This window comes from Rhagoletis zephyria, unplaced genomic scaffold, assembly GCF_001687245.7.
Source record: "Rhagoletis zephyria isolate East Lansing unplaced genomic scaffold, Rhagoletis_zephyria_1.1 Rzeph_scaffold_00052, whole genome shotgun sequence".
NCBI lineage: Eukaryota > Metazoa > Arthropoda > Insecta > Diptera > Tephritidae > Rhagoletis > Rhagoletis zephyria.
Window position 1 is genome coordinate 544,790 of NW_016157136.1, and position 26,886 is coordinate 571,675.

A 26,886-nucleotide genomic window follows, 5' to 3' on the forward strand; every position below is an offset into this window, starting at 1 on the left:
GCTTGAAATACAATACCGGCGAACGGCAAACTTCGCCGAATTGGGCGATGCTGTCGTTCACCGTTCGCCCAGCTATTTCGCCTACTTAAACAGAATTAGAGCGGTAGCGAAAACAGCTGATCCCATTTGGTCGCCTTTATAATTTGGGTGACCATATTTAGAAAAAACTAAACCATATTTAGAAATGAGGAAATGATAAATGATATAAATGTAAAACAAAGAAAGATTATTATAAATAATTTGTTTCAAGCCAGATTTAACGAATCCACAACTATATTTTTCAAACAACAAAAAAAAAACGTGTTTAGGTTGTTTTCTTTTAAAACTTTGAAAGCAAAAAACAAATACGGCCACCTTTGGCACGCACAGCTGTCATCGCCCAGCAGGGCGATAGAAATAAATCTATCGCCATGAAACGCCGCCAAGCGAACTTCGCATTTCGCTTTGGCTGTGTTCAATTTCATATGCTTGCGGGTGTTCTAATTTTGACAGCGCGAATTTCGCTGTGGTGAGTTCGCCGTTCGCCGGCATTGTATTTCAGCTATAACTCACCAAAGAGCACTACTACTGAACTCACCACACCCCTCCGATTTTACTTCATGACGTGGTAAAGTTTGATTTTTTCCCATAAAAATTAAAATACATATTTTGGCGAAATGTCCTGATCTAGAAAAGCAGAATACAGATTCGTAATCTACGACTCAAAATCAAGCTACGTTTTACCGGGGTTTTTTTTTTTTTGTTTGTTTGAAAAATTGAGAAAATCGCTACAGTGCAGATAAAAGAAGAATACTTCATTTAGTTGGGTCTTAAGGGGGCCATTTTCATCAACATCACGAGAATTTTTCGATTGGTTTTATTCTCTAGAATAGGTACAGCGTGGAAAGCTCAAGAAAAGTATTGGACTGGTCTACAAAAAGCATATTATTTACTTAGATTTTACTAATTTATGACTCTATTTGGATATAAAAAATTGTACGAACTCGTGCTTTTTTAAGTTTCGCGTCTGTGGCTGGCCCTTTTATTGAAAGTTTCAGTGGAAAATGCATACATGTAACTTTTCGTAATCGTTCTTAAAATTAAACTAAATATAATTTATAAATTTGTTATCAAATTGCTGCAAATAAAAACTTTTTGACACAAATAAAATTCGGTAATTTCCAGGTAGCCTGTTTTTTGCCTTCAATGCATCCCTCGACTACACCAAATAAAGATATGCTAAAACCTACATACATAAATATGTATCCACTCAAGTGAAGCTGACTGTAAAATAACAACAATACATTTGTATGTGCAATGCACTGCCAAGTGCTCACCTGAAACTTTTGCCGTTTTGTATTTAATTTGCGCCAGTTTTCAACGCTTAATCTGCTTCTCTGATTTTACTTACAAATTCTGCAAGCAGTTAACAGATGCGCGCCTACTTGAGTATTCAATTGCTTTATACGTATAAATATTTATTAATCATAAGTTATTTTTAAATTGCATCATGAGGACTTGTAAGTAGTGATTTTAAATAGTAAGCAATTATTAAAGGGGTTAAAACGGTTTGAAATACATTCGTAAATGCTAGCGGTCTATATACATACATATATAAATAAACACATACTCGTATATAACGTATGTATATGTAGTGCCTATTTAAATATAAATGTGATTAGTTGATCGCAAATTTTCGAAACTGTTTCCGCGATATTATTTAAAGCCCGTGAGCTCGATGAAGAAGTCTGATGCGTAAATAGATGTGGTGATCTACGAAGTAGCAACTATAACTTCTACCATGTATACATCATTGTTGTTTTTCCACAACATTTATCGGAATACCTACAGCGGCTCTGATTTTAATTTTAAAATTTTTACTTATAAAGTCAAGTTTAATAATTACACCGGCACACAGTGGTATTTCGGTGGTAACGATACAATTTTTTTTACATTCAATTTTTATATTTTAATGGCTTAGTCTAACAAAGTGATATTTAAATAAGAAAAATTCTTTATAACTTTGTACGAAATTGGCAGTTTTATACAAAATATAAGCAACAAAAGTTAAACAATTTTTATAAACTTTGTTTTAAGCTTGCATGGGAATACCTCCATGTTAAAATAAATCGTTTACTCCCATTTTTTTAGATGTAAAGTTATAATATTTTTACTAATATATGGACAAAATTTCGAAGTGATATGTTCATCGGTCCGATTTTTACAGCCTCTTTAAGGCGTTTTTGAGGTTAGGTTTGTAGCATACCACCCATATGCTTTGAAATAAACCGCTTACACCCAATTTTTAATGGTTCACACATAACGTTAATAATAATATATGGACAAAATTTAGGAGTCCTATATCCATGCTTTTCAGGGCATTTTAAGGCATTTTTGAGGTTAGGTTTGTATGGGACGCATGCTTTGAAATCAGGGAACGAATATAATACTTATTGATGAAAGCTGTCATGGAAAAACTCACTATGAAGAAAATGTTCTACAACTAAGTGATACATAGAATTCGATTTCTTTTTTCACCGAAACTCAAATTTGCAAATAAATTTCTAATTGCAATTTTTATGCAAAATTAAAAAAAATAACAATTATTTTTGATTTTTATATTATATTTCCAAAATAACAATTATTTTTGATTTTTATATTTTATATCTTAGATAACAGTTATTGAAGATTCTTATTTATAAAAGTCATTAATAAAAATCAGTCAGTGACTTTTATTTTTAAAAGTCATCAATAAAAATCAGTCAGTGACTTTTATTTTTAAAAGTCATCAATATAAATCAGTCACCGACTTTTATTTTTTAAATCATTCGTATAAAAGTAATTAACATTTTTTGCGGTTAAGAAGGTGTTGGGAAACAAAAGTTTAAAAGACTTTTATTAGTATGATTTAAAAATCAAAGGTCAGTGACTGATTTTTATTTATGACTTTTATAAATAAAAGTCTTCGATAACTGTTATCTAAGACATATAATTTAAAAATCAAAAATAACTGTTATTTGCAGATTATTTAGATAAAAATCAAAATTAATTGTTATATTCGATTTATAAAATAAAATCCAGAAATAACCGCTATTTAAAGAGTGATTAAATAGAAGTAAAAAAATAATTGTTAAAAATCGATTTTTTTAATAACAGTTGTAACTTTTACGGTCCCTGTTTAAAATAAATCGATGACGTAAATTTGTTTTTTGAGTTCATGTGCCACGTTGTTATAAACATATGGACAAAATTTAAGACTCATATATTCAACGGTGCACTTTTTAAGACATTTTTGAGGTTAGGTTTGCATGGGAGGTGTGCTTCAAATTAAATCGATCACGCAAATTTTTAGTTTTTTTCTTGATTTATATCCTTAATGTTAAACACGGAAAATTGAGGTTCTACGCCAATTCCTTCTAAAGTTTTCCGAAAAAATGTGTGGGGTTGTCATGTATTTCGACCCACTGAATCCACATCTGAGTTCCGCTGGACGCATACAACCCCAAAATTTCGAGTAAATTGCAAATTTTTTGCCATTTCTTCGCAATTTTAGCGAAGTAAATGTCTTTTCTGAAGAAGCAAATGCTATTGATCCTTGAAGTAATGCAAAGTTTTTTCGACAAGTGATGCAAACATATGAACTGTTTTCCAAAATAAGTAGATTTTTCTATTCTAACGCAAAACGCTTTAGTTTAAAATTTTTTCATACCTAATTGACTCAAAGTAAATTTATGTTTTTATTTTGAAAGTATGTCCTTTTACATTGTTTGTTGAAAATTTAGTCCACTACAATTCGTAGGGACAATATTCTAAAATGTTTCGTTTTAGTTTTGAAAATACATATTTTGTGGCGTTAGGTTTGCTCATTTCGTTTGTTCTTTTCATTCCAAACTAAATAATTATATCATAACGTCCACTTTTTTTTGCGAATATTTCGTTTTAAAGTCATAAAAACAAATATGTACTGCATTTTTTATTGTGCATGAAGTAAAATTATATTAAAAAAAAAAAGTTTTCCAATTTCTTTTAAAAACTTGCCTTTTATCTGTATAATTTTCTCAGTGCAGAATCATTTCCGCACCAAAAAGAAAATTTGGAAAAAATATCGCATACTTTTTTCACGGTAAGCGCTATCATGCGCTGTAGTGTTGGTTTCGCTTGGTATTCAGATTGTTTATATTGCAGTTATGAAACGCTTGTCTAGTTAATAGCATAAAAGAAGTAAATCTTTGTTCGAAACGTTAAGGGATAGCTGATCATTTTTATTTATTGCGTAAAATTTTTTACAAATACGTAGGCAAAACATCTGATTTAAACTTGGTACTACATACTTATGTGATAAATAGCTGTGTATGTATCTGCCTAAAGCAGACAGCATGTCGTATACGTAATCCTTTTTGGTCAAGAATACTGCAAATGGCCATGAAGCGATAATCTAAGGAAAAGTATTTAAAGTTAATGTAAACTGAGAGAGCCAGTTACTGTCGAAATTCGATCCTTCTTCTAGTTTTTTAAGACCCTTGGACAGATTTTCTGACTTAGCACGTCATTTAACTTATAATGTACAAAATTACTTACCGGAAAATCTCCTGCTTTGGAACTAGAGCGTGACTTAAATTTTTGAAGTGAAACTTCTTTAGCGGCGGTTGGTTGGTTGGGAGTAAATTGGCAAATTCAGCGGAAATTGCACACGGAAATGATGCAACGGAAATGATGCAACGGAAATGATGCAACGGAAATGGTTGGGGCTGAAACAAGTACTTCTTGTATGTATGCAACGGAAATGATGCAACGGAAATGATGCAATGGAAATGTTGCAACGGAAATGGTTGGGCTGAAACAAGGGCTTCTTGTGTGTATGCATATGGTATTACTTTAACAAAAATTTGCTAATAAAAGGTTACAGAATAACACTTAGAAAAAGACCAATACAAGAATGAAAGTAAAGGGGACTACGTACATAAATGAAGAAAAGGATAAAGGCAAAAGTAAAAATAAAAACAAAAACAAAGATGCGTAAACATAAAGGCAAAAATGAAGACCAAGGTAAATTTAAACACCTTAATTATATATATAAGGGCAAATGTGCAGGGGAATATGTATGTAGCTGAAAAAAATGATGAACATAAAAGTAAAGACAAAGAGGAGGATGAGGACCCCGATAAAAGCAAAGATGAAGATAGGGGAAGAAAGATTAAAATAGAGGTAATTAAAGAGGAAAGGATATAGAGAGAGACACACAGACTCAGTCTGGGAACTATTTTGGGATTATAGAGATTTTCGGGATTCTCGAGACATATCGATAAAATAATCGATATTTTTATCGGTTTTGTTATGGATATTTATCGATTTTGTTACCGATATTTATCGATTTTAATATCGATATTTACCGATTTTGTTATCGATACGCATCGATTTTGTTATCGATATTTATCGATTTTGTTATCGATATTTATCGATTTTGATATCGATTTCGTTATCGATATAAATCGATTTTGTATTGAAAATATTTATTGATTTTGTTATCGATGTTTATCGGTTTTGTTGTAGACATTTTTATCGATTTTCTAACCGGTTTAGCTACCAATGGTATTACTGATGTTGCTACTGAAATTTTTATCGAATTTGTCATCGATTTTGTTATCGATGTTTATCGGTTTTGTTGTCGACATTTTTATCGATTTTCTAACCGGTTTAGCTACCAATGGTATTACTGATGTTGCTACTGAAATTTTTATCGAATTTGTCATCGATTTTGTTATCGATATTTTGATGGACGTTATAATCGATTTGGTTTTCGATAGGGTATAAAGATAAAAATGAAGATAATGGAAAAAGAGGATAAAACGAACAGTGGTAGAGGTAGGGGTCTACATTGATAGAAAAAAAATGAAAAAATATAACCTTAAGCAAAAGCATACATGTGTATGTATAGATAGATAAGTAACGTAAGTTTCACTTCTGCAGTGTGGCCCAGGCGCACTTACTTTTTTTATATCTTTAAAGGTTTTTGGCAGGACTTGGAATGTACGCGATACATTCCAGTTTGTCTATAAACTTCGATAATTTAATACATATCGATAATTCAATAAGTTTCAAAAACACTAAAATCCCTTCAATTCGATACCTCGACTAATTTCGATAAATTTCAATACCTGTATATTTTTGGGGTTGATAAATTTGGATAACTCCAAAATGTACATATCCTGATAAAAATCAATAACTCGATAAACTTTGGATACCTCTATAAATATCGATAGCTTGGTTAATTTTAATAGCTACATATTTTTTTAAAGCTATCGACCAATGTCTCTAGTAGCACGGTAAAATTCGATAAACACTGATAACTCAAGCAATTTATATAACCTTGAAATATCGATAACTCGGTATGTTTTGAAAATTTCAATAACTTCGATTCGATAAATGAACAATTTTCAGTAAATTAATAAATATCCAACTCCATAAATATTGCAAATGCATTAATATCGATAACTTGATAAATTTCCAGATTTTAAATTGCCAAAATATAATGTTCTATTTTAAAGTTATAAAAAATGTATAAGTTTTTAAACTACTAAAAAATTATGCTCATTATTTAAGTAACCAAAAACTTATATTCAATCTATAAATTACCAAAAAAGTATGTACATATATGTATGTATATTTCTAAGTAACCTAAGTGTATGTCCAATTTTTAAATTAGTAAAAAATTATCTCAATGTGTTTGAATTAACGAAATTAATCTTTAATCTCTAAATGACCAATTTTTCGGTAATGTGCATTTGTCGAGTTACGAAAAATGTATCTATCCACCAGTTGAGATGAAGTTGCCCGGGTCTATCGAAATGCATATGTAAGTGATATGATAATGTCTAGGTCATCTTCAGTCTTACTCTTACTCCTCTACCGACAAACTTGTAGTTTCTCAAATTGACTTTCATAACTTTCAACCGACCTTCAATTAACTAACTTTTATTTTTTTATTATTTAATAATGCCAAGTACAATGTATTAGCTATTTTTAATAGCAAAAAAGCCAGTTTTCATAAATACATAAGCTACATATGGACGTACATAAATGTAAGTGATAAATTTTTTAAACAAAACTATATTATGAAAGGCGCAACTTTTTTGCGCACACTGTTGAGTGATACTTGTGATTCATTCAACCAAATATACTCGTTATGCCATTACGAATCCTTATCTCACGGGCAATGTAACAGGCAAAGATCACCCCGAAGAACTGTAGAGAGAAAAAAAATATGTATTATAAATTAAAAATTTTTAAACGTTTCATTCGATAACTAACCTGAATGATGGCAAGCACAATACCGCATGCGCCCAAGCTAACGGCGTGTGCTTCTATGAAAGTCGAGAATCCACTCAAACAACCAGTGGAATGGCGATATTTGTTTTCAGTTGCGGATGAGCAATTGAATGCGCCGACAATGCCATCGGGGATGTCACAGCAAGAAAGCGGCATTTCACCATCGTATATATCCGTCCAATCTGTATAGTTCTTAACGCCGCAACAGCCGAACTAATTGATTGTTAAATATTAATAAACAAATTTTTATTTATTATAAGAGCTAGAATAANGATTTTTTTTTTTTTTTTTTTTTTTTTTTGTATTGTACTTACAGCTCTTTGCGCATAATCCCATGTAATTGTGTAGGAATTTGTGGGATCTTTTCTATTGTATGATTTAAGTGAATCATTCAAACTTGTTTCAATTAGATTTGAAGCATCCGAACGTAATACGTAACCACTAATTCCTGCTGCCAATTCGAGAATGAAAATCAAGCCCAGTAATATGGAAAATATAAGAATTAGAATGTAATTTTCTTTGAGTGCACCCCAGCAGCCGAAGAATGAGATGAAAATGACGAAGACGCCGATTACGATAAGGAAGGTTGGTATTGAGAAGAATTTAGAGACGAGCCATATGTCATAGCCAGTGAATACGGCTGCCACGCCCACGCCTACAGCGATAAGAATGATGCCAGTGATCTGCAAAATAGATGAAAGATAAAATGAAAAGTGGAAAAAAATGTTTTATACTTATTAAAACTACTTAAAAATTTTTAGAAAATTTATAGTTTAAGGTGTTGTTTTCTTAAGTGGAATTTAAAATTCATCTGTCCTTCAAACACATTATTTCGGAACAAAATTTGTGTTTAGAAGGCTGATTAATTTTAAAACCTACTTAAGAAAATGGCCCTAAGAGTGCAAATATTATCAACAACTTTTTATCTCTCCTGCAATTGCTTCATTTTCGAGTTCTATTTAAAACTGTTCATTAAAATGTATTAGATTTTTCAAAAAGAAGGGAGACTTTTGCCACAATATTTTCGAAACAAAGTTTTTTTTTTTGTACATATATATGTTTAAACCGGCGGTGGGCTCTTTAAGCTTTCTATACATTGTGTATAGGTGCTTGCAGAGCAAAAGCTCTCTCTGCTCATTATATTATTATTATTATTAGTGGGTGGTAACCCTCGTCAACAATGCTTTTAAATTAAAGCCTTCTTAAAACTTTTTGGTTTAACACCAATATTGAAATATTCCTTACGACTTCCGTTTATTTTTTTAATTTGACTTTTCAAAAGGGTGGTAACACTCTTAAGAAACATATTCAAACTAAAGCCTTCTGTACTTTTTTCGTTTCACCTATGTAACTTCTGTATAATTAAATTTAATTTAATTCGACTTTTCGCACAGGTGGTAACGCTCTTCAAATTATTTTCAAACTACAACCTTCTTAAACCTACTTATTAAATAATTTGAAATTAATTGGTTAACAGTTGGCAACTCCGTTAAAAAAAATACATAAAACGAACGCTGCAGATCTGATGACATTGATAAATATGCCTGCGATTATTATATGTATCCGTACCGTAATGCTTCATCTAACCTCTGTTTAAATTGAACTGGATCTTTAACTGGTGGTAACTCTTTTCAAAACTGGTTTAGAAATAAAGCTGACTTAAGCCCATACCTATATTAAAATATTAAATTTTGCTTGAAAATCAGATTTACATTAAATGTTTAAACAAGTGGCAACTCTCTTCGACAATATTTTCGAAATACGGGGTTTCAACCTCTCTTGTATATAAATATTTTAATTAACTTATTAGTTAAACTCTTTTTGAAATACTTAACAAGTGACAACCCCCTGAAAAAATATTTTCCAAATATAGCTTATTTACTTTAAACTTTCTCATTTGATGCCAACAACATAATATTTAATTTACATTCTAAATTTTAATTTTTTGAAAAGATAGCAATTCTCTTCAAAACTACTTTCGAAATAAATCGTTTTTGAATCCCTTTCATTTGACATCCATATTGTTGTAATTTATTTAACATATATATATATAGCAACAAACATGTTCACATACTCAACCAATCACTAACTCATACACTCACTCACTCGTTAACTTTCACATTTAAATTAAATTTTTCCATAGCTATGACTATATTAAAGGTGGGCGAGCTCTCCACCACTTGCCTGTTGGAAGGGATGACTAATAAAGCCCAAGAAGCTTCAGGTATATTAACATGATGTCCTTTATGCGGAAATCTGAAAATATTAATTGAGTTGCGCATTCTTAGGGATACGCTTTCATCACATCATCTTTCTTTGCGTCAATATGCCGACCAGGCGAGGCGACATTGGGTGCATCATCTCCAAGGAATCAGATCTACGCACTACTTATGCGCGCTTTGGGTCTTTAACTGCACATATTTTTGATTCCTTTCTCGATATATTTATTTATTTTATCGATATATTTATGGCTACCATTATTTATGTCAAAGGTTCAAACATGTTATCGATACTTTTATTAATAATTGCCAATAGATCTATTAATAACTTAAAGGAAGTATGTTGTAATAATCGGTAAAAAATTTGTAAGTTTATCGATTTAATTATCGATTTTACAGTCCATGCCATTTCACATCATTTTTTGTATCATATTACTTTTTGTACTACAGTTAACTCTTAAAAATCAAAATACCTACAATTACCGTTAATGTAAAAATATCAATTAAGAAATTCTTTTGTTAATTACAAAAATAATAATAATAATAGGTACACACATATGTAAATATTGATAACATGGTTTATTTGTACTTTACCCATAAATGCAGGTGTGCTATAGATAACTCAGCCTTTGGGTGAGGAAAGGGTGTTCAAGGTATTCTGCTCTTGAAGTTATATATTTACACTAACCTTTTGCCGCGGTCTCGCCCCCGTGATATACGTTTTAAAGTTATGCTATAAAATATTACAGCTGTACCTCAATCTGTTACGCTGAATGTTCTAAAAAGAATTATGCTCTGGAGTTTCTTGCTTTCTTAAAATTCTCTGGATAGACACCCATAATAAAATATTTGATTTAACTGTGCAAATAAATTGATCTTATCTTTTTGAAAAGGTAGCAGCACTGTTCAAACATATTTCCAAGATACAGCTTTTCTAAACCTCTCCCAAATTAAAGTACTTAACTTGTTAATTAAATTTATTCTGAATTTAGAAACAGGTGGCAACTCTCTTAAAAAAAAGCGCATTATTTAACTTTTTCCAGGTTCCACCTGCATATATCAAAGATTTCAATTAACTTATTAATTAAATTTATTTTATATTATTGAGCAGCTGGCAACCCTCTTACAAAATATTCCCAAAATAAAGCTTTCTTGAAGTTACCTCATCTGATGCCCATATTTAAACATTTATTTTATTTTGAAAGTTAAATTGATTTTCAATTTATGTATATACAGGTGGCAACACTCTCTTCAGAAATATTTTTGAACCAAAGTTCCCTTAAACCTCCCATATGAAAATATTTGATTTAACTTGATAATTAAATGGATTTTATCTTTTTCAATAGGTGGCAACCCTATTCAAAAATATTTTCGAAATTTTATTTAAATTATTAATTAATTGGGTTAAACTTTTGAAAAAGATGGCAACTCTTCTCAAAAATTATTTTATAAGTTAATACAGATCATAGGCTGTGTGTGCGTCAAATCAGTCAGTGAAACTCGGTTAGTCGATTTACCATGAAAGAAGGACGTTTCGCATTTCCATGGCTTCCGAATAGCAAATAGTTTTATTTGACGGATACGAATGATGACAATTTAAAGATAATTGTTTTATTCATCACTGAACTTTATTAATTCGTATTACCAATAACTTCGCAAACAATTTTAGCTTATACTTAAGAGAATATTTTCAACAAATATTTCACAAATTTAAAGTTCAACATTTAGTGCAGTTTCTAACAGAAAATTATATATGATAGATACATATATAGGTAACATAACGCCTTAGCTATTGTTTTGTAGCAGTGATAAGATACATTTTATGATCGTTTTATTGCTGATAGGAAATTTCATGATAAGCTATCAAATGCATTGGCCATAAATAGATGTTGTTATTCTTGCATAAAGTGATTAGCTGTGGTGCATAATGCTATTCGCGTCCGAGTGATAATAGTGCATACAGCATTGGTATATATTAGATATTTTTGTGTGTTTAGATAAGTGGTTGTAATTAGACTTTGAACCTTGTGAAACTAAAATTTTTAAAAGGGTACGGCGCTTCTGTCTTCCGGCTGTGTTTTTTGTGATTAATAGTGTTTTGAGAAGGATTCACCAATTTAAAATATTTTAGGATAAGAGTGTAGTGATAATAATAGTAAATGAAAAATACCCTTTTATTAAAAAAATCCAATAAGAAGGTTATCTAATAGGTAGGTAATTTTCGCGATGGCCTGGGCGTATGAGTAATTAACGTTTTTTTATAGCCAAGAGGTAAGTACACCTGGGTAACACTTTAGAAGTGAATCATAGGTACGTTACATACTTGTGTATCAACATGTCGATGGTCCTCTGTAATATTTAAGGGCACAACTCAAAATTAAAAACAAAAAACCAAACCCTTACTACTGTTAAGTGTCTCATGTCTCTAACCCTTGTCTAATACATGTCCAATCCTTACGACTTACTTAAGGAATCCTTACTACTTACTTTCGTAACGACTAGACATGGCTTTGCTAAAATTACATTTATCTTAATCCATCATTTTTTATCTTTATATTCGTCCTTATTCTTTTCAGGTGCGGTGAGTTGAGGTCTTGTGAGTTCAGGTGAGGTGTCGTTAGTTTGGGTGTGGTGTACTGAAGTGTGGTGAATTTAGGTGCGGTACTTTTAGGTGTAGTGACTTTAGTTAAACAAGGGTGTGGTGAATTTAGGAGTGGAGAATTTATGTGTGGTGTGGTGAGTTTGGGTGTGGTGAATTTAGGTGTGGTGGGTTTAGATGTGGCTAATTTCCGTGAGGTGGGTATATGAGCGGTGAGTTCGCTCTCTCTTTCTATGTATATCTTTTGGTTATTATTACTTTATCTTAATCTTACATCCTTTATCTTTATCTTTACTTTATCCTCATCCTCATATGTATTTTGCTTTATGTTTAAATTTATTTTTACCCTTCTCTTTATTCTTTTCAAGGTAACGGCCGATAATGTCTATTTCTTTGTAAATTGCGAAAATATTTGTATCTAAGTAAGAACTTTCCCGCATACATATACACTTGCATACTTATGTACATACATATCGACACCTGAATGGAAGATCTTCCACTTCCACCTACTTATCTCGCCAGCCAATTCGAAAACGCCCTATATCAGCATGCTTTCAATATATTTGCATTTGATATAGGGCGTTTTTGAACCAAATTCATAAATAGGGCGTTCTTGAAAAGTTTTCTGACATAGGGCATTTTCGAACTGGCTGCCGAAATAGGTCGATCTTCCACTTAGGTGTCGAAATGTACTTGTTTTGAACGCACATATTTTTGTTTTTACAAAAATGAAGTATACAGTGAGGAATATGCTAGCGGATTTTAAAATATCTAGTTTCATCCACGATCAAGCCTTAGAACTCCTGTTTTTATATAATTAAGTATAGTTTTTTTTTCAATAATGAAATAATTTTTGTTATATATTTAATTAAATATATATTCTTTTAGCATATTTTTCAAACTTACCATAAACACCAAATTGAATGCGAAGAGCACATATTTGATTGTATTTGCGCTACCCGTTAAAAGGGACATTTTTGTCGTTTACGTATGTATACTCCTCCAACTTGAGATGGGCTGCAAAATACAAATGTTAATTCAACAAATTTATTATAATTTATATTTGTTTATTTGAAAATCACTAATCACTTTAGAGCTGACGCATTTGCTATTTACGTGCAAGTTTACCGCGCGCATTAATACCGTGTACTAACAAAACTCCAGTTTGGCATATTTCATTTAAGTCTAAATTTATTATCTTTTGCTTATCGACAAAAAAAAAAACGAAAACACCTTTTTTCTTTAACTTGAAACAAAGCAGAAATCATTTATGTATGTATGTATGTATATCAATAGCCTTATCGCAGTTCAATGGCAATATTTATAAGCCCACAATCGATAAGAGATACTACTATAAGGCACAGGTGTGCAGTGCGCTTTAACGTTATCGCTCTCTCACACTATGTCCCTCTTTCCTCTCCCTTACACTCTTACACGCTACTGCACTGGGATTTGGTAGCGAAATAAATTATAACCATATTTTTATGACGTTATTACTATCTGTTGCATTATTCAGCCGAAAGGATGATAATTTGAAAATAGTTAATCGCATACCACTAGATTAGACACTAGGAAAGGGCTATATAACTGAGTGTTGCTGTAAATGTGTTAAAGTGAGTGAAACAGAAAAGCTTGCCTTATGAATATTATTTCCTTAAACCAACTCATATAATTGTTATTACTTGTGAAATAGATTTGGGGGTTTTTGCAATGCAGTAAGTTACCTCCTACTTAGTTACCTAATAGTTCACAATATCAAATAAATTGATTATTCAACGTCTGAGGTACAAAATTTCATTGAATGTTCGAATTTTATAAGCAGAGTTCGAGAAATTCGCGAAAAGTGAAGCCCTACCCTTAATAAGTATTACGTTTTTAGTATAGGTATATACAGTGGTCGGCAAAATTATAGCCGAACTACAAATTGATAAATTAAATTTTTTTTTTTATATTTAATTTTAGTTATATTTTTCATAAAAATATAGTTAGTTCATTCTTCAACGAAACTCGTCTAAATCCAAGTTTAAAACTTTGTGCAATATTAAAAAGAAAAAATTAAATTTCCCAAAAATCTCGAGCTTTTTAATTAGATTTCTTAGAAAGATTTTGAGTACGAAGTTTTGTAGCTCATTCAATTCTTGTAAAATAGTAAGTTTTAAATAGCGCAGATTTTTTAGATTTTTTTTATCGAAGCTGTTACGGCTTTTTTTTTAATTTTTTAGGAGTCACTATCAGGGTTTGAAAACTAAATCGCCAAAATTCGACAAAATTTCGATTTTAGCCAGTTAAAACTCAGCCATTTTATGAATTTGTATGAATAAGTTTTAATACGCCGCGTCAAATATGGTTGCATATTTCCGATTAAAGCTTGGAATCCAGCTCTCAAGAAAAATCACAAGAACTATTTCTCATTATTTCTCTTGCTCGCAAAAGTACTTTGCTTTTGCTGTAAATTTTCTTGATGAAATAAATCTGTGTTCATATGGAAAAGTAGCTTATGTCGAAAGGCTGGCTTTAGTATAATGCGGCATCGCCTTTATTCTTTAAACGAAAAGGAATTTTTTGATGAGACTTAATAAGAATATTGACTTGCTACTATCGGAACTACTTCTTGCACGTTTATTTGACAAAAGTTCTTCAACGGCTCAGCGCCAGTGAGTCATTCGCAATCGCATGCTGCGAATGCCGATTTTTACTAAGCTGCTTTTCCATACGAACACAGAAATATACGAGAATTTCTTCCTTGAGAGCAGCAAACTGATTTAAGAAATTTTGATAGAATAACATTTCCCTTCAATTTCTTGTGCGTAATTTTATATGAATTTTTGGTTTTTCTTGAGAGCTGGAAACAGTCCTTAAAAAATTAATAATTTTTTCAATCCCTAATATTTTTCTTTAATTTTTGCTGGATGTCTTTATTTTGTACGTAGAACAAAATAAAAGAAAAATCTAGATGTGTATATGTCTTTTAAAGATCACCCTAATGTGCATATTAAATTACACCATAGGGCAGCCAATGTTAGTCACCAGTGCAAACGAAGTACATGCACTTGAAAATCGATTGCCTACAATCAACTCACATTTGCTTACAAATATTTACAACCTTATGTATGTATGAACATTTGTACATAAACCCAAATGAACAACATTGAAACTGTCCCCAGTGGTTCAAAGAAGCAGGGGCGAGTATGAAATCCTAACATGAGACCAATTTTGAAGGACACCGCGAATAACGGACAGCAATCGATAAAATTTATTAACTTGCACACATCTGTGTTTACATGCATATATATATATGTACATATTTTTATTGCTCTTTAGGTGTTCATGTTGCACCAACTGTTCAAGGACAATAAAAATTGAATTTTTAGTACATAGTGCTACATTAAAATTTAGCGTGCAATTTTATTGCAAAAAAAATTCACCCTTTCACGCCTTCTGGTATGATTTTTTTGGCAGAGATTATGAAAAGTTAACCAAAATGGATTCGGTGAAAATATTTTTTGACTCGCCTCCATGTGTTGTCAATGAAAACAATAGGCGCCCACGAAAACAAAATGGAAGGAACCAGTGCAGAAGACCTATCCTGCACTTGAGCAACGAAAGGCAATTGGCCTCAGCCCAAACGGATAAATGGTTGTAATACGAAATTAAAAGAAAAATAATTAAGTGAAGATAATTTGTTTATTTAGCAAAATTAGTTTTTCCAACTCTGATTAGAAAGTATGATTAGAAAGCAACAACCATTCGAGGAAAAAAATAAGTACATACTTTTTTTTCAAGAGGAAATTATCTATTGACTAATATAAATGTACTTATATCTATATTAGGGCGGGTCAACTGTTTTTACTATGCGTGTATAGAATGGGAGAAATCTGCGTGTTATTCAAATTGCGAAGAAAATGTGAAAATGCTCAGTGTTGCGCCCTCTGGTGGAAGTTTTAAGAAAGAGATAAATGCAGAAATGGATACTTCATACCAAAAAAAAACCCCTTATAGCTTTATTTTATACAAAACTTATTTACGACACTATAGCAAAATGCTAAGAAACCTGATTTCGCAATTTGGCAAACTCCAAATTGATTTCAGGCCCATGGTTTCTTCGGCAAATTTGCTAAGAGGTACACGTAGAGTCCGTCTGTGACATACGCGCATAGTCGAAAAAATATTCCATACAGATTGACCCGCCCTAATATACATACATACATTTGTATAATTTTTTGATATTTATTTTGTTGTTTAATATGACGTTCTTGGACAAAGTGATAGAATGATTTTCAAAAATATACCGATAGAAAAATTAAATTGATGAAATACGATAAGATAAATGATAACGAGGGAAGTCAAGAAGTTTGCCGAATTAAGGTGTCTCGGTATTATTTGAAAGCGATCGGTATTCAGAACGGCTCCATAAGGGTACACACGGAAATTGGCGCAAATCCAGGCCGGAAACTTACCGGCAATGAAAAGCGGCTGAAATTTTTGTATAACTCTCTCCTCTTCATTGTATTTTCAGTTGAGATATGGCGTTTTTGACGTTAATTCTGAGATTTTTTTTTAATTCTGTGTTTGAATCAAATTCTAAAGTAGGACGGTCTTGAAAAGTTTTCCGATATAGGGTGTTTTCGAGGTGCACACCATTTAACTATATCTGAGGCAATATATCGAAAGTGGAGCAGCCAACAAACACATCTACATACACTTCGAGAGCAGAGCGGCGCTCCTCGCTCTTAAAGCACGCGAAGTCACCTCAAAGCAGGTGTGAGATTGCATTTAGAATTTAATACTTATCGCCTCCAGGAACCGGGTATACCTCATATGGGTACCGGGACTCAGTAGAGTCGTGGGCAAGGAAATGGCACATATTCTTGCTAGAAAATGGGCTACCCAGAGATTTATAGGCCTAGGACCATTAAGTGGTCTGCCATGGAGCTCCGTTATTTAGGTGAAAGTACTATATCTGGATGAAAAACGAAGTGCATCATTACTGGACAAATACGGAATATAACCGAGAGGCTAAGTTCTTCATTCCGAATGCAACAATAAGGACAACCGAATAACTCCTTCCCCTCAGTAGGCATTAAGTAAGAATTGCAACAGGTTTTCTTACTGGCCATTATAGAAAAATGAAACACTTGTTAAACATAGGAGTTGTGAACTCTGATCAGCGTAGGTTGTGCAACGAAGAACAGGAAACTGCAGACCAAATTCGGTACCACTGTGAAGCTCGTCCCTAGAAACACGCAACCTAGGTGGCATTCCGCCAAACGACATCGCGAGGTTTCTTGGCATTACGTGGATCAAAGGAGACCTTATAACAATAGAAAGTTTTGGTTGCGGTAACTAGGTGGCATGCTCCCTTCTCTAAATCTAATCTAATCTACCTATGCTGCTGGCGCATGGGTGGACATCGAAAGCAAGGACGAAAACAATTGAAGGATCAAGCGGAGAAAGATCTGTCTACCCGGGATGAACAACTGACGAATGCCTGACTGGAATAACAGCGTAGTCAAAATAATATTTGTATGGTATGTATATTAGGGTGGTCCAAACATGCACGTGAAAAAGTAAAGTCGGTATTTTTATGCTCTGACTCCCCAGGATTGTTCTATGCCGAAAAAATGTACCCTTATTTTTTTATTTCGAAATTAAAAAATATTTAGAGGTCGCTCATAGCGCTCAAATGTATTTTATATGGGGAAAAACCCCTTTTCATAGAAATGGTATATAATACCCAATTATTTATTAAACAATTTTTGTGTAGTAACTATATTTTATAGGTCCGCAAAAACCCCCAGAAAATGCCAGAGAATATAATGGGGGTATAAATAAAAAATGTTTAGTGTTAAAATTTTTTAAATAAACAATTGGGTATTGTTCGTGGAAGCCTTCTGAAGAGAACTAAAGTTTTCCGATCGAAATATATTGATTTTCAGGAATTCCATACCATTTCTACGAAAAGTTGTTTTGTTTTTCTGTATAAAATACTTGGAAAACTTTAAGCGCTTTGAGCGACCTCTGAATATTTTTTGATTTCAAAATAAAAAATAGGGGTATATTTTTTCGATATAGAGCAATCCTAGGGAGTGAGAGCATTAAAATTCTAACTTGACTTATTTTGAACCTCCCTAATATAAATACATACATACACATTTAACTATACAAATGAATCCGAGAGCTATCCTAAAATCTAATTTGTTTTTCATATTTCTTTATCATTGAAATTGATGAAACCATAAGGCTTTTTCTTGGTTTGAGTGATGATTTATTTCTGTAGAAAAGTAGTGCTTGAAGAACATTTTCTTTGGAACACCTCCAGTGGATGGCACAAGGTCTTGTCGGCGGGTTTCATAAAGCGAGGCATTAAGGCGCATCCAGCGATGTTCGTATACAATACATCAACAGAACAGTCGTTGGCTTTAATCCCCAGTTTTTACGCTACTCAGACACTTCATTGAGGTCCTCAGGGGCGCAAAGTAATAGTAGTTACAGCTACAGCCAGATACCTTTCTGTTTCCGTCAGATTCTAGCAGTGTGAGCTCCTAAGCCTTAGTACACTGCGACAAGTGCAATAATTCTAGAAACGTCCTTCTTGTCCATTATAGTAAACATCTAAAATAGGGATGTTTCGAATGTCATATTTTTCCCAATCGCGAATGCGAATTTTCGGAATACGAATGTGCGAATGCGAATGCCAATGTTAGGAATAACATTGAGAAAGCTATAAACAAATTAAGTCATCGTTTTTATTACTTAAAAATTTTTGTAAATTTTTAGAACATTGAACGAGTGCTTAAAAAGGGCATATTATATTTCAAAAAAAAATTATTTTGCTGCCTTTTCTCTCATGAGGCGATTTCTTAGAGGCTCGTATATAAGGCTCAATTTGTCATACATATTTTAGTTTAGTTTTCCACCAATCGAGAGGACTTTCAACGAGATGAGCTAGTTTTTCATTAAGATAGGCCTTCAATTGAGCTTTAATTTCACATTTTTGAATGTCTCCAGATTCTACATCCGAGCCCTCGCTTTCACTGGGGGAATCCAAAATTATTGCTAGGTTGCTTATAAGACTTTTAACAGTACTTGCTGAAGGCCAATCAATGTTGCTTCATATACTACTTAACCGTTTAGTGCCTGAAGCTAAAAGCCGGTTATTGTCCGCACCCTGGATAGACAGACTCAGAGCGATTTCAACAATAATAGAGTCGACTCTCTGCCCATGTACACATTCGCATTCGCAAAACATTGGTATCATATGATGCGAATGCGAATGTGTAAAATGATGCGAATCACTCGCGTAACGAATGCAAATTTTCGCAACATCCCTGATCTAAAATGGGTTTTACCGACAGGAAGGTCTTAAGCTTAGGTAGACACTACAATATTTTCCATGTTCAGCCTATTCTTAATTTTCTTGATTAGCAGTCGGAAATTGCAAGTGAAACCAAGTTTTTCCTACCTGATCTTTCTAACGTAGACTATAAATTGATCTCCCTCTGCTACCAATAGCGTATGCCGCATCGAATACTTTCAGGGCTGTAGAATTGGCAGCCATTCATTCGACATGGTCAGCCCGCGCAGCCACCGTCTTTTGATACGTTGAGCTATGTCAATGTCGTTTTACTGCTAGCCGTCCCTAACGCGAAAAGGCACCTAAATCTTCCACAGAATCTTTCTCACGAACACTGCAAGGGCCGTCACATCGGATGTTGTCATTGTCCATGCCTGTGCGCCATATACCATAACGGGCATTATGAGTATGATTTTTGTACGACGAGAGAGAGGATTCTCCGTTGTATCTTAAGGCTGACAATTTTTGCGCTGTTAATGTTAGTTCCTAAAGAAAAGCTGTCAGCATTGATGTGAATGCCAAGACGCGTGTCACTGACTGTTTGTCTGATGACAGCATGGTTTTTCATTCGCTACGCGCTTTGCTTCTCTTTCTAATTCCGAGAAGGTGGAACAGACGTAACCCTTGTTTTTGGCGATGGTGTCGATGGCATCGGCATATGCCAGCAACTGTAAAAAAGTCTGCCTGAGGCGTTCAGGATTGCGGATCTTGTTATCTTTTCCAACATCAGATTAGAGAGATCACACGAACGATAGTCGCCCTGTCTGAAACCTCTTAGGTAGTGAATTGCTCGCAGAGGCCCTAAATATGCTAGAAATTTTGGTTACTCAATTTTCACACTGTAAAATATCTGTGTTCGTATGGAAAAGTAGCTTATGTCGAAAGGCTGGCTTTAGTATAATGCGGCATTCCCTTTATTCTTTGAACGACAAGAAATTTTTCGATGAGACTTAATAAGAATATTGACTTGCTAGTATCGCAACTATTTCTGGCACGTTTATTTGCCAAACGTTGTTCAACGGCTCAGTGCCTGTGAGTCATTCGCAATCGCATGCTGCGAATGCCGATTTATACTAAATCCAGCCCTTCGACATAAGCTACTTTACGATACGAACACAGATATGCACTTCATTCAAAAAGTCAAAATACGTATCTATTAGTATCGCAGTAATCTCTGAAGCTTAGTTTTTCATTTAAAATAAAATGTGATTTTCTAAAGATTTTTAATGAATATTTGGAACAAAAACTGTTGGTTGGCTAAGTAATTTTGTGTCTGACGCCACAGATAGCGCAAGCAGATACACTTTTGTTTTTATCTACATACATATATACTTATACTTATCTTGCAGTGGCACTCAAGAATATATTTCTTTACAGAGGCGTATGTATTTATACAGCTGCGAAAGCAAAATTTTTATATATATTCTCTCTTGACATACAAAACAAAAATCACGTTATTCAAAATACACTTTATGTTAAACAAATAGTGATAATAAATAATTTTGTTTTCCGCAAGAAAGATAATTTCATTTAAGAAGATAAAATATACTTTTATATGATTTTAGTGACCTTAAAGAAAACCTACTCCTATTGCGTAAGCCGTGAAAGCAAACGATAATAATTATGCTCCGATTTTGCTGTTATTTTTAATCTGTGGTGTTTGTGCTTAGCAATGAAGGAATCTAAAAAATCGCAAAGAATGGTAAACTGCCACACCCACTGCACTAGAGGCGGAAATAGTAAATGTTATCCGCTTTTAAGGAAATGTGGTTTTTAGCTTAGTTTTAACCAGAAAATTTTTTATCTGAAAGATGATCAAAATCGGCTTACTGGTACGCCCACCAGCCCCACAAAAACCAAACTTTTTTAAAACCAGTAATATCTAACATTAAAAAAAAATTCACCAGCTAAACATATTTTTTTTATTTAATTTTTGTATTCCAGGCAAAATATAAAATTCCAGTGAAACCATATCACGATTATTACTTTTTGCGGCAGCTTATATGGGAATCTGTCATTTTGAAGCGTCCCATCTGTGAGAGATTAAAGAGAGGGAAAAGTAGCTAAAATGTGCTTTGTTAATAGTTTAGAGTCTATAGAGCATTTTTGTTGTACCAATCACCTTTAATCGCACGGCGCACAGTGGTACAGCCCCAGACATTTTTTGGAAACAACTTACAAGGAGTCGGCGTAGAAGTTAAATTTTCTGTATGCAACATTTATGGAGATAAGTAAATCAAGAAAAACAACTAAAAATTGGCGTGATCGATTTATATTGAAGCACTCATTAAACCCTAATACTAATACTATACAGCTATATGACCCAGAAATTTTGGGAGTAATCGGTTTACTTTAACACATACCTAACATGAAAACTTAACCTCAAAACTGCCTTAAAAATACCAACATAGCCGTATATGCGGTTACGTTAAAAATCGCAAATACGAGCCAGATTTTTTATTTCAAAATCGAAAGCAAAGATTCCGATCTTTAAAATTTCTATAGCTAGAAGAAATATGACTTAGCGAAAACCAGTCTTAAGTGTTCTTTAAGCTTGTGCGCAGTACGTGTTTTGTTTAGCTCCATTATAATGCCGAAATATTCATACAGGCGATGTTTACCAATAAAGGTATTTTTTTTGTATAAGAAACTTTTTAATAACAAAAGTTTTTCTAAACCATGGGCATGATACTCTATTTGAATATGTTAAAGTCATCTAAATTCTATAGGCTAAAGAAATTTTACAAAAAAAATTAAAAAAAAATCTAAAACGGAATTTTTTTTTCAAACGGTATCGGAATAACATACATTAAAAAATATGATACGACTGTAACAAATTTCAGATAAAAAAAATAAACTTTGTTTATTCATTTTTATTACAAAAGATATAGTAAATACGCATTTGCTTTAGTTTGCATAATTTTTTTTTTTGTATAAAGGTGAAATGTTCGTTGTTTATAAAGGATGTTTATAAAGGATATTTACCATTAAAAGGGCTAAAAAATGCATATGGCAGTTGGTTGTATATAAGCCGTATGTAGGCAAATTGGTCAACCTTGAGGATATGAAAACCGCTTACCCGAAACTTTACGGGCTTACGAAAAAGTACTGTCAGTTAGTTGGTTGGTGCCTGCTGAGCGTCTTTTTTTTTAAAGCACGTGCTACGACCACCAAGAAACTCAACCGCTTAACAACAAAATACTTATGAAGACTTTTGTTTTTGCAATAATGGTTAAATATTAAAATTATCGGCGCTTAAATTACTCCTTTTATTTTATTTAAAGTTAATTAACCAGACAATTTGAAATTTTTTATGGAGAAATGTTTTTGTGAATGCTCACTGTAAAAAGTGCCTTTAAAAATTCGATTATTCGATTATTTCTCAATAATTGCAATAAATTGTAATTAATTTTTCTTGGCTTGTAAATTAAGCGGTTATTATTTGATTTGTTTGCCATCCCTAGCCGCAGGGTACTCTTACTCTCTAGAAACTCACAGAAAACTGCATGAAATCATACAAATGTTCGCAACTCTGAAATTATGCACTCTGAAATGTGATTAAAACCCGTTATATAGCAATTCTTGTGCATTATTCAACTTGGTATTAAAGATAGAGGCAAATCCAAAAACAACTGCACACTCAGCTACCGTGAAAGGCGCAATCGAATTTTTACACAAAAATACCTTTCATACTTCAATACCGGCTTCCTTCGTCCTTTGAATATTGAACAAAAATCTTAGCCGTATTTGTAGACGTGCCTAGAATCTTATCAACCACTTAGTTGCACATTTCAAGACATTTAAAATCTTCGACTTTCTGCCACTCACAGAACACTGTGCGACGTAGTGAAATAATTTTTGTAGCATTCTGATAAGTGAGGCAATTTGTTAACGTGTTAATAACTTTTTATTATAATACAAGTTTGTCTTAAAAAATTTTTTGTTACACTTACATACATACATAGAAGTGCAAAAAAACTTTTCAAATAAATAATGCAAATACTTATTTTTCTAGCTTGAAATAAAATCACTAATTCGGCGTGAGCATGTGCTAAACATTTTTTCACAATTTTTAGTGTATTGATTTTTGTGTTTTAATGAAATTTTATTTAAAAAAAAATTGCTAATTTAAATTCTGTAATTTTTCGACTTTATGAATCTTTAATGCGGTCCATGAAAACGATTTTCTTTTTAAATTAAAAACTCAGCACTTAAAAAAAAAATCACACCTGGCACACGCGTCAGCGTTCTCTCTAACTTTTTCGCTCACACTCCCACTCTTTCTCTCGCTACCTGTTATGCTCCCTACATATTTATTTAAACTCACTTTTACTTATGAAAATTCTATTATTTCCCGAATAATTTTTTTCCGCGCGCAAGCACTGTTTTAACTATCATAAATACTAAAACACAACTGAAAGGGGAATTTTTTATTTCATTAGCTTAACTAATTGCCGGTGAGCGCCCGCTCACTTGGCCACTATCAATGGTGGGAGGGTTAGATGGGCGCGCGCATGCAGTGACAAAGTTAAAATAGAGCGAAATAAATGAATTACGAAATCGCTGTGGTAAAGGAGCACAATTTGTTTGTTATCGTGATAAATGCACATGCGATATTGAATAACTGTACTCGTATGTACATACATATTTATTTAGTTTGTGGTTTTTGTTGTAAAGCTTTGCGAACAAGCTTTTTCTACCACAGCAACTCAACTTGTCATGCTCGACATTGTTTCGACATACTTCCTGCTGTAGTTATCAATGCTTATCTGTTATTTTAGTTAAGTGTGATAAGTGAGACTTTTATTTATCTAAGCTTTTTGTTCCAAAATTATGAAAATCAAAGGTACTGTACGTATGCCAAGCGTATGAGTGATATGCAAACAGAAGAGGAGCGGCGCGGTACGGCTTTTCTACTATGTACCAGGGTTAGAACTACAGCAAGCCTAAATCGGAGTAAATGAAGTGAAAAAGCGTAGCAGAAAATAGAATTCCGTAGTAGATATTTTTCATTATTATTGGCTCGTCATAATTTGCTTTTTTTAGTTAAATAAAATAATGCATAACAATAGCCTTTTAGAAAATTTCAAAAATTAAAAAATTACATACGTACAGTGTAATTAGAAGCCAATCACTCTTTGAACTCTTCTCTGAAAAAAAAAAACATGCAGTATTTGAAAAATGTGTTTGAAGGCCACATAAATTTTAAAAGCGACTTAAAAAAAGTGCTGTTTATTATTTGGGAAAGAAAACCAAAGTAGATCGTGTATGAAGCGGAGTAGCGTAGTAAATTTCTAATTTTCATCAAAAATCGTAGCAAATCTACTACGATCGTAGTGAAGTTCTAACGCTGCCATGTACTAAATATTTTTATTGCTCTCGTTTCTTCTCTTTTTTTCTAACTAACTTTCTAACTAAGGAACGAACACTTTTAATGACGTTTGCCCTTATGTCCAATAACCACTGGTATTTGACACCAAAGTGAATTCTTAGTTAAAACAGATTTTTTTATTATCTGACTGTGCCACATTAAGTGATCAAAAGTTAAAATTATTTTTTTTTTAAGTATTTCTAGCATACATGAAGTACCGCGGTGATCATAACACCTAAATATTTATTAATTGGAATTACCTTACTGTTAAGGCAGCATAACAGGATTGACACATTCGGCCAATATTTGATTTGCATTTATTGGCACAAAATATTCTTAGCAGCCCCACATAGTAAATTAATTGAAAAATGTTTTAAAAAAGTTGGTCACGATTGACCCAAAGAGCAATATTTAGTCTATCGTACGATTAGGTTACCAACTCACACCAAGTATTTCGTCTGACTAGGCATTTAGCTTTTGCATGTAAAGCATAGAGCCACACTTAGCCTGAGTAAGCCATTGTGACACCTTTGAAGTTAGTATAAAACAAATTCGAGATTTTTTAACACTTATCTCGAAAACTACTTAACGAATTTGAATGACTTTTTTAAACTAATGCGCATCTATTTGTTGGGGTATTATATTTAGTAATTAGAATTTCTATAGGGTTGCCACCTGTCTAAAAAATTAAAAAACCCGCACCGTTCGTTTGATAACAAAAATCGAGGTGTATAATTAAAAGATATGGTCTCCGGATGTGCAGTTATTTAAAGGCTAGATAAATAATATAAACAGTGCTAAAGAGATAGACGGTGCTTGAACGGACAGTTTCAAATAAAAGATCAGCAAAAATTTTAGTTGGAGCAATGCTTTTGTAGGTTCAGAGAGCCTATGTAAGCATTAAAAATATGCACAACTGGTCTTCCTAGATTTTGGGATCCATATTACCATGTTGCAGAATATTTTTCTTCAGCCATCCGCGGATGTTTTAAGCCAGAAAGTCTGAATTTCGAAAATGCGAGAATACTCACATAGTTTTTGTACAATTCCGAAATTGTGAACTTTTCACATTACTTACCTTTATAAAAATTACAAAATGTCTGATTCATACGAAAAAAGTGCACGCCACAATATAAGCAAATTGAAATTTTTTTTCAAAGTTTATTGATAATTTAAAATAAATTGTTGGCATTACAATGAGCTCACAATGTTTAAATATGTATGTATGTATATCAATTACCGAAACAGACAATTCAAAGCTTAAAATTATTAAATTACTCAAAAATCAAAAAAAAAGTGATTAAAACCAATTTTTAAATGAATTCAAACTTATTCACTAGTAAAAAAAAAATTTTAGAAAGACAAAAAATTATGAGTATCATTTGTGGTTATAGAATATCAAATAGCTTAATTAATGTGTGCTTTGTATCGTTGTATGTCGGAAGTGAATCACAAAAAAAAATGTTTTAGTGAAAATTAGTAAAAATTTTAAAAATTAAAAAATTTTTTAATACTCGTTTTTTTTTTACTTATAAACTAAACAAAAAAATGTTAGTATGCAGTAAGTTAAAGTTAAGTTGAAAGTGCATATGTTAAAATTTTATTTAGAGCAAATCAATAAAATTTGTTTACTTTATTTTAAATATTTCAATTTATAAACCATTTGTTGACGTGGCAGATAAAAGGAACTATTTTCTACCGCAAGAAAATGTATTACATAGTAAGTATGTTTATATGTATGTATATTAAGTCTTAGTATGCTTAGTTAACATTGCAATTAGTTGGAGTCAAGTCGTTGACAAATTTTCACTTTTTTCATATTCGAAAACACGTATGTACATAAATATACATATGTGTTTTTTCTCGTTAGCTAAAACCTCATACAAATTGACAAAGTATTTATTATATACTTTTATCGATACATATTTTTGATTTTGGCATTTTCAAATGCTATTGCAGAACTCTTTCGCCATACTCTTTTCAGTATTTAATTACCAAATTTATCATAACCTCAAATAAATTATATTCATTACAAAGT

At 32.5% G+C, this 26,886-nt stretch overlaps 1 protein-coding gene across 4 annotated transcripts; it reads right to left on the bottom strand.

The window, feature by feature from the left end:
* Positions 1–6,935: 6,935 nt before the first annotated feature.
* On the bottom strand, positions 6,936–23,901 carry Tsp29Fa (Tetraspanin 29Fa). 4 transcript variants are annotated; one of them, XM_017623513.1, is made up of 5 exons: positions 23,805–23,901; positions 13,030–13,140; positions 7,620–7,988; positions 7,288–7,518; positions 6,936–7,221 (listed from the first exon to the last, which is right to left on the bottom strand). In XM_017623513.1, the coding sequence occupies exons 2-5, from the start codon at positions 13,096–13,098 to the stop codon at positions 7,144–7,146; spliced, it is 747 nt and encodes a 248-aa protein (XP_017479002.1). In that variant the 5' UTR covers positions 13,099–13,140; positions 23,805–23,901; the 3' UTR covers positions 6,936–7,143. The 4 variants fall into 4 exon arrangements, with proteins under 4 accessions (XP_017479002.1, XP_017478995.1, XP_017479018.1 ...); XM_017623506.1 differs by lacking the exon at positions 23,805–23,901 and adding an exon at positions 13,213–13,308; XM_017623529.1 differs by lacking the exon at positions 23,805–23,901 and adding an exon at positions 13,240–13,303.
* Positions 23,902–26,886: the final 2,985 nt, after the last annotated feature.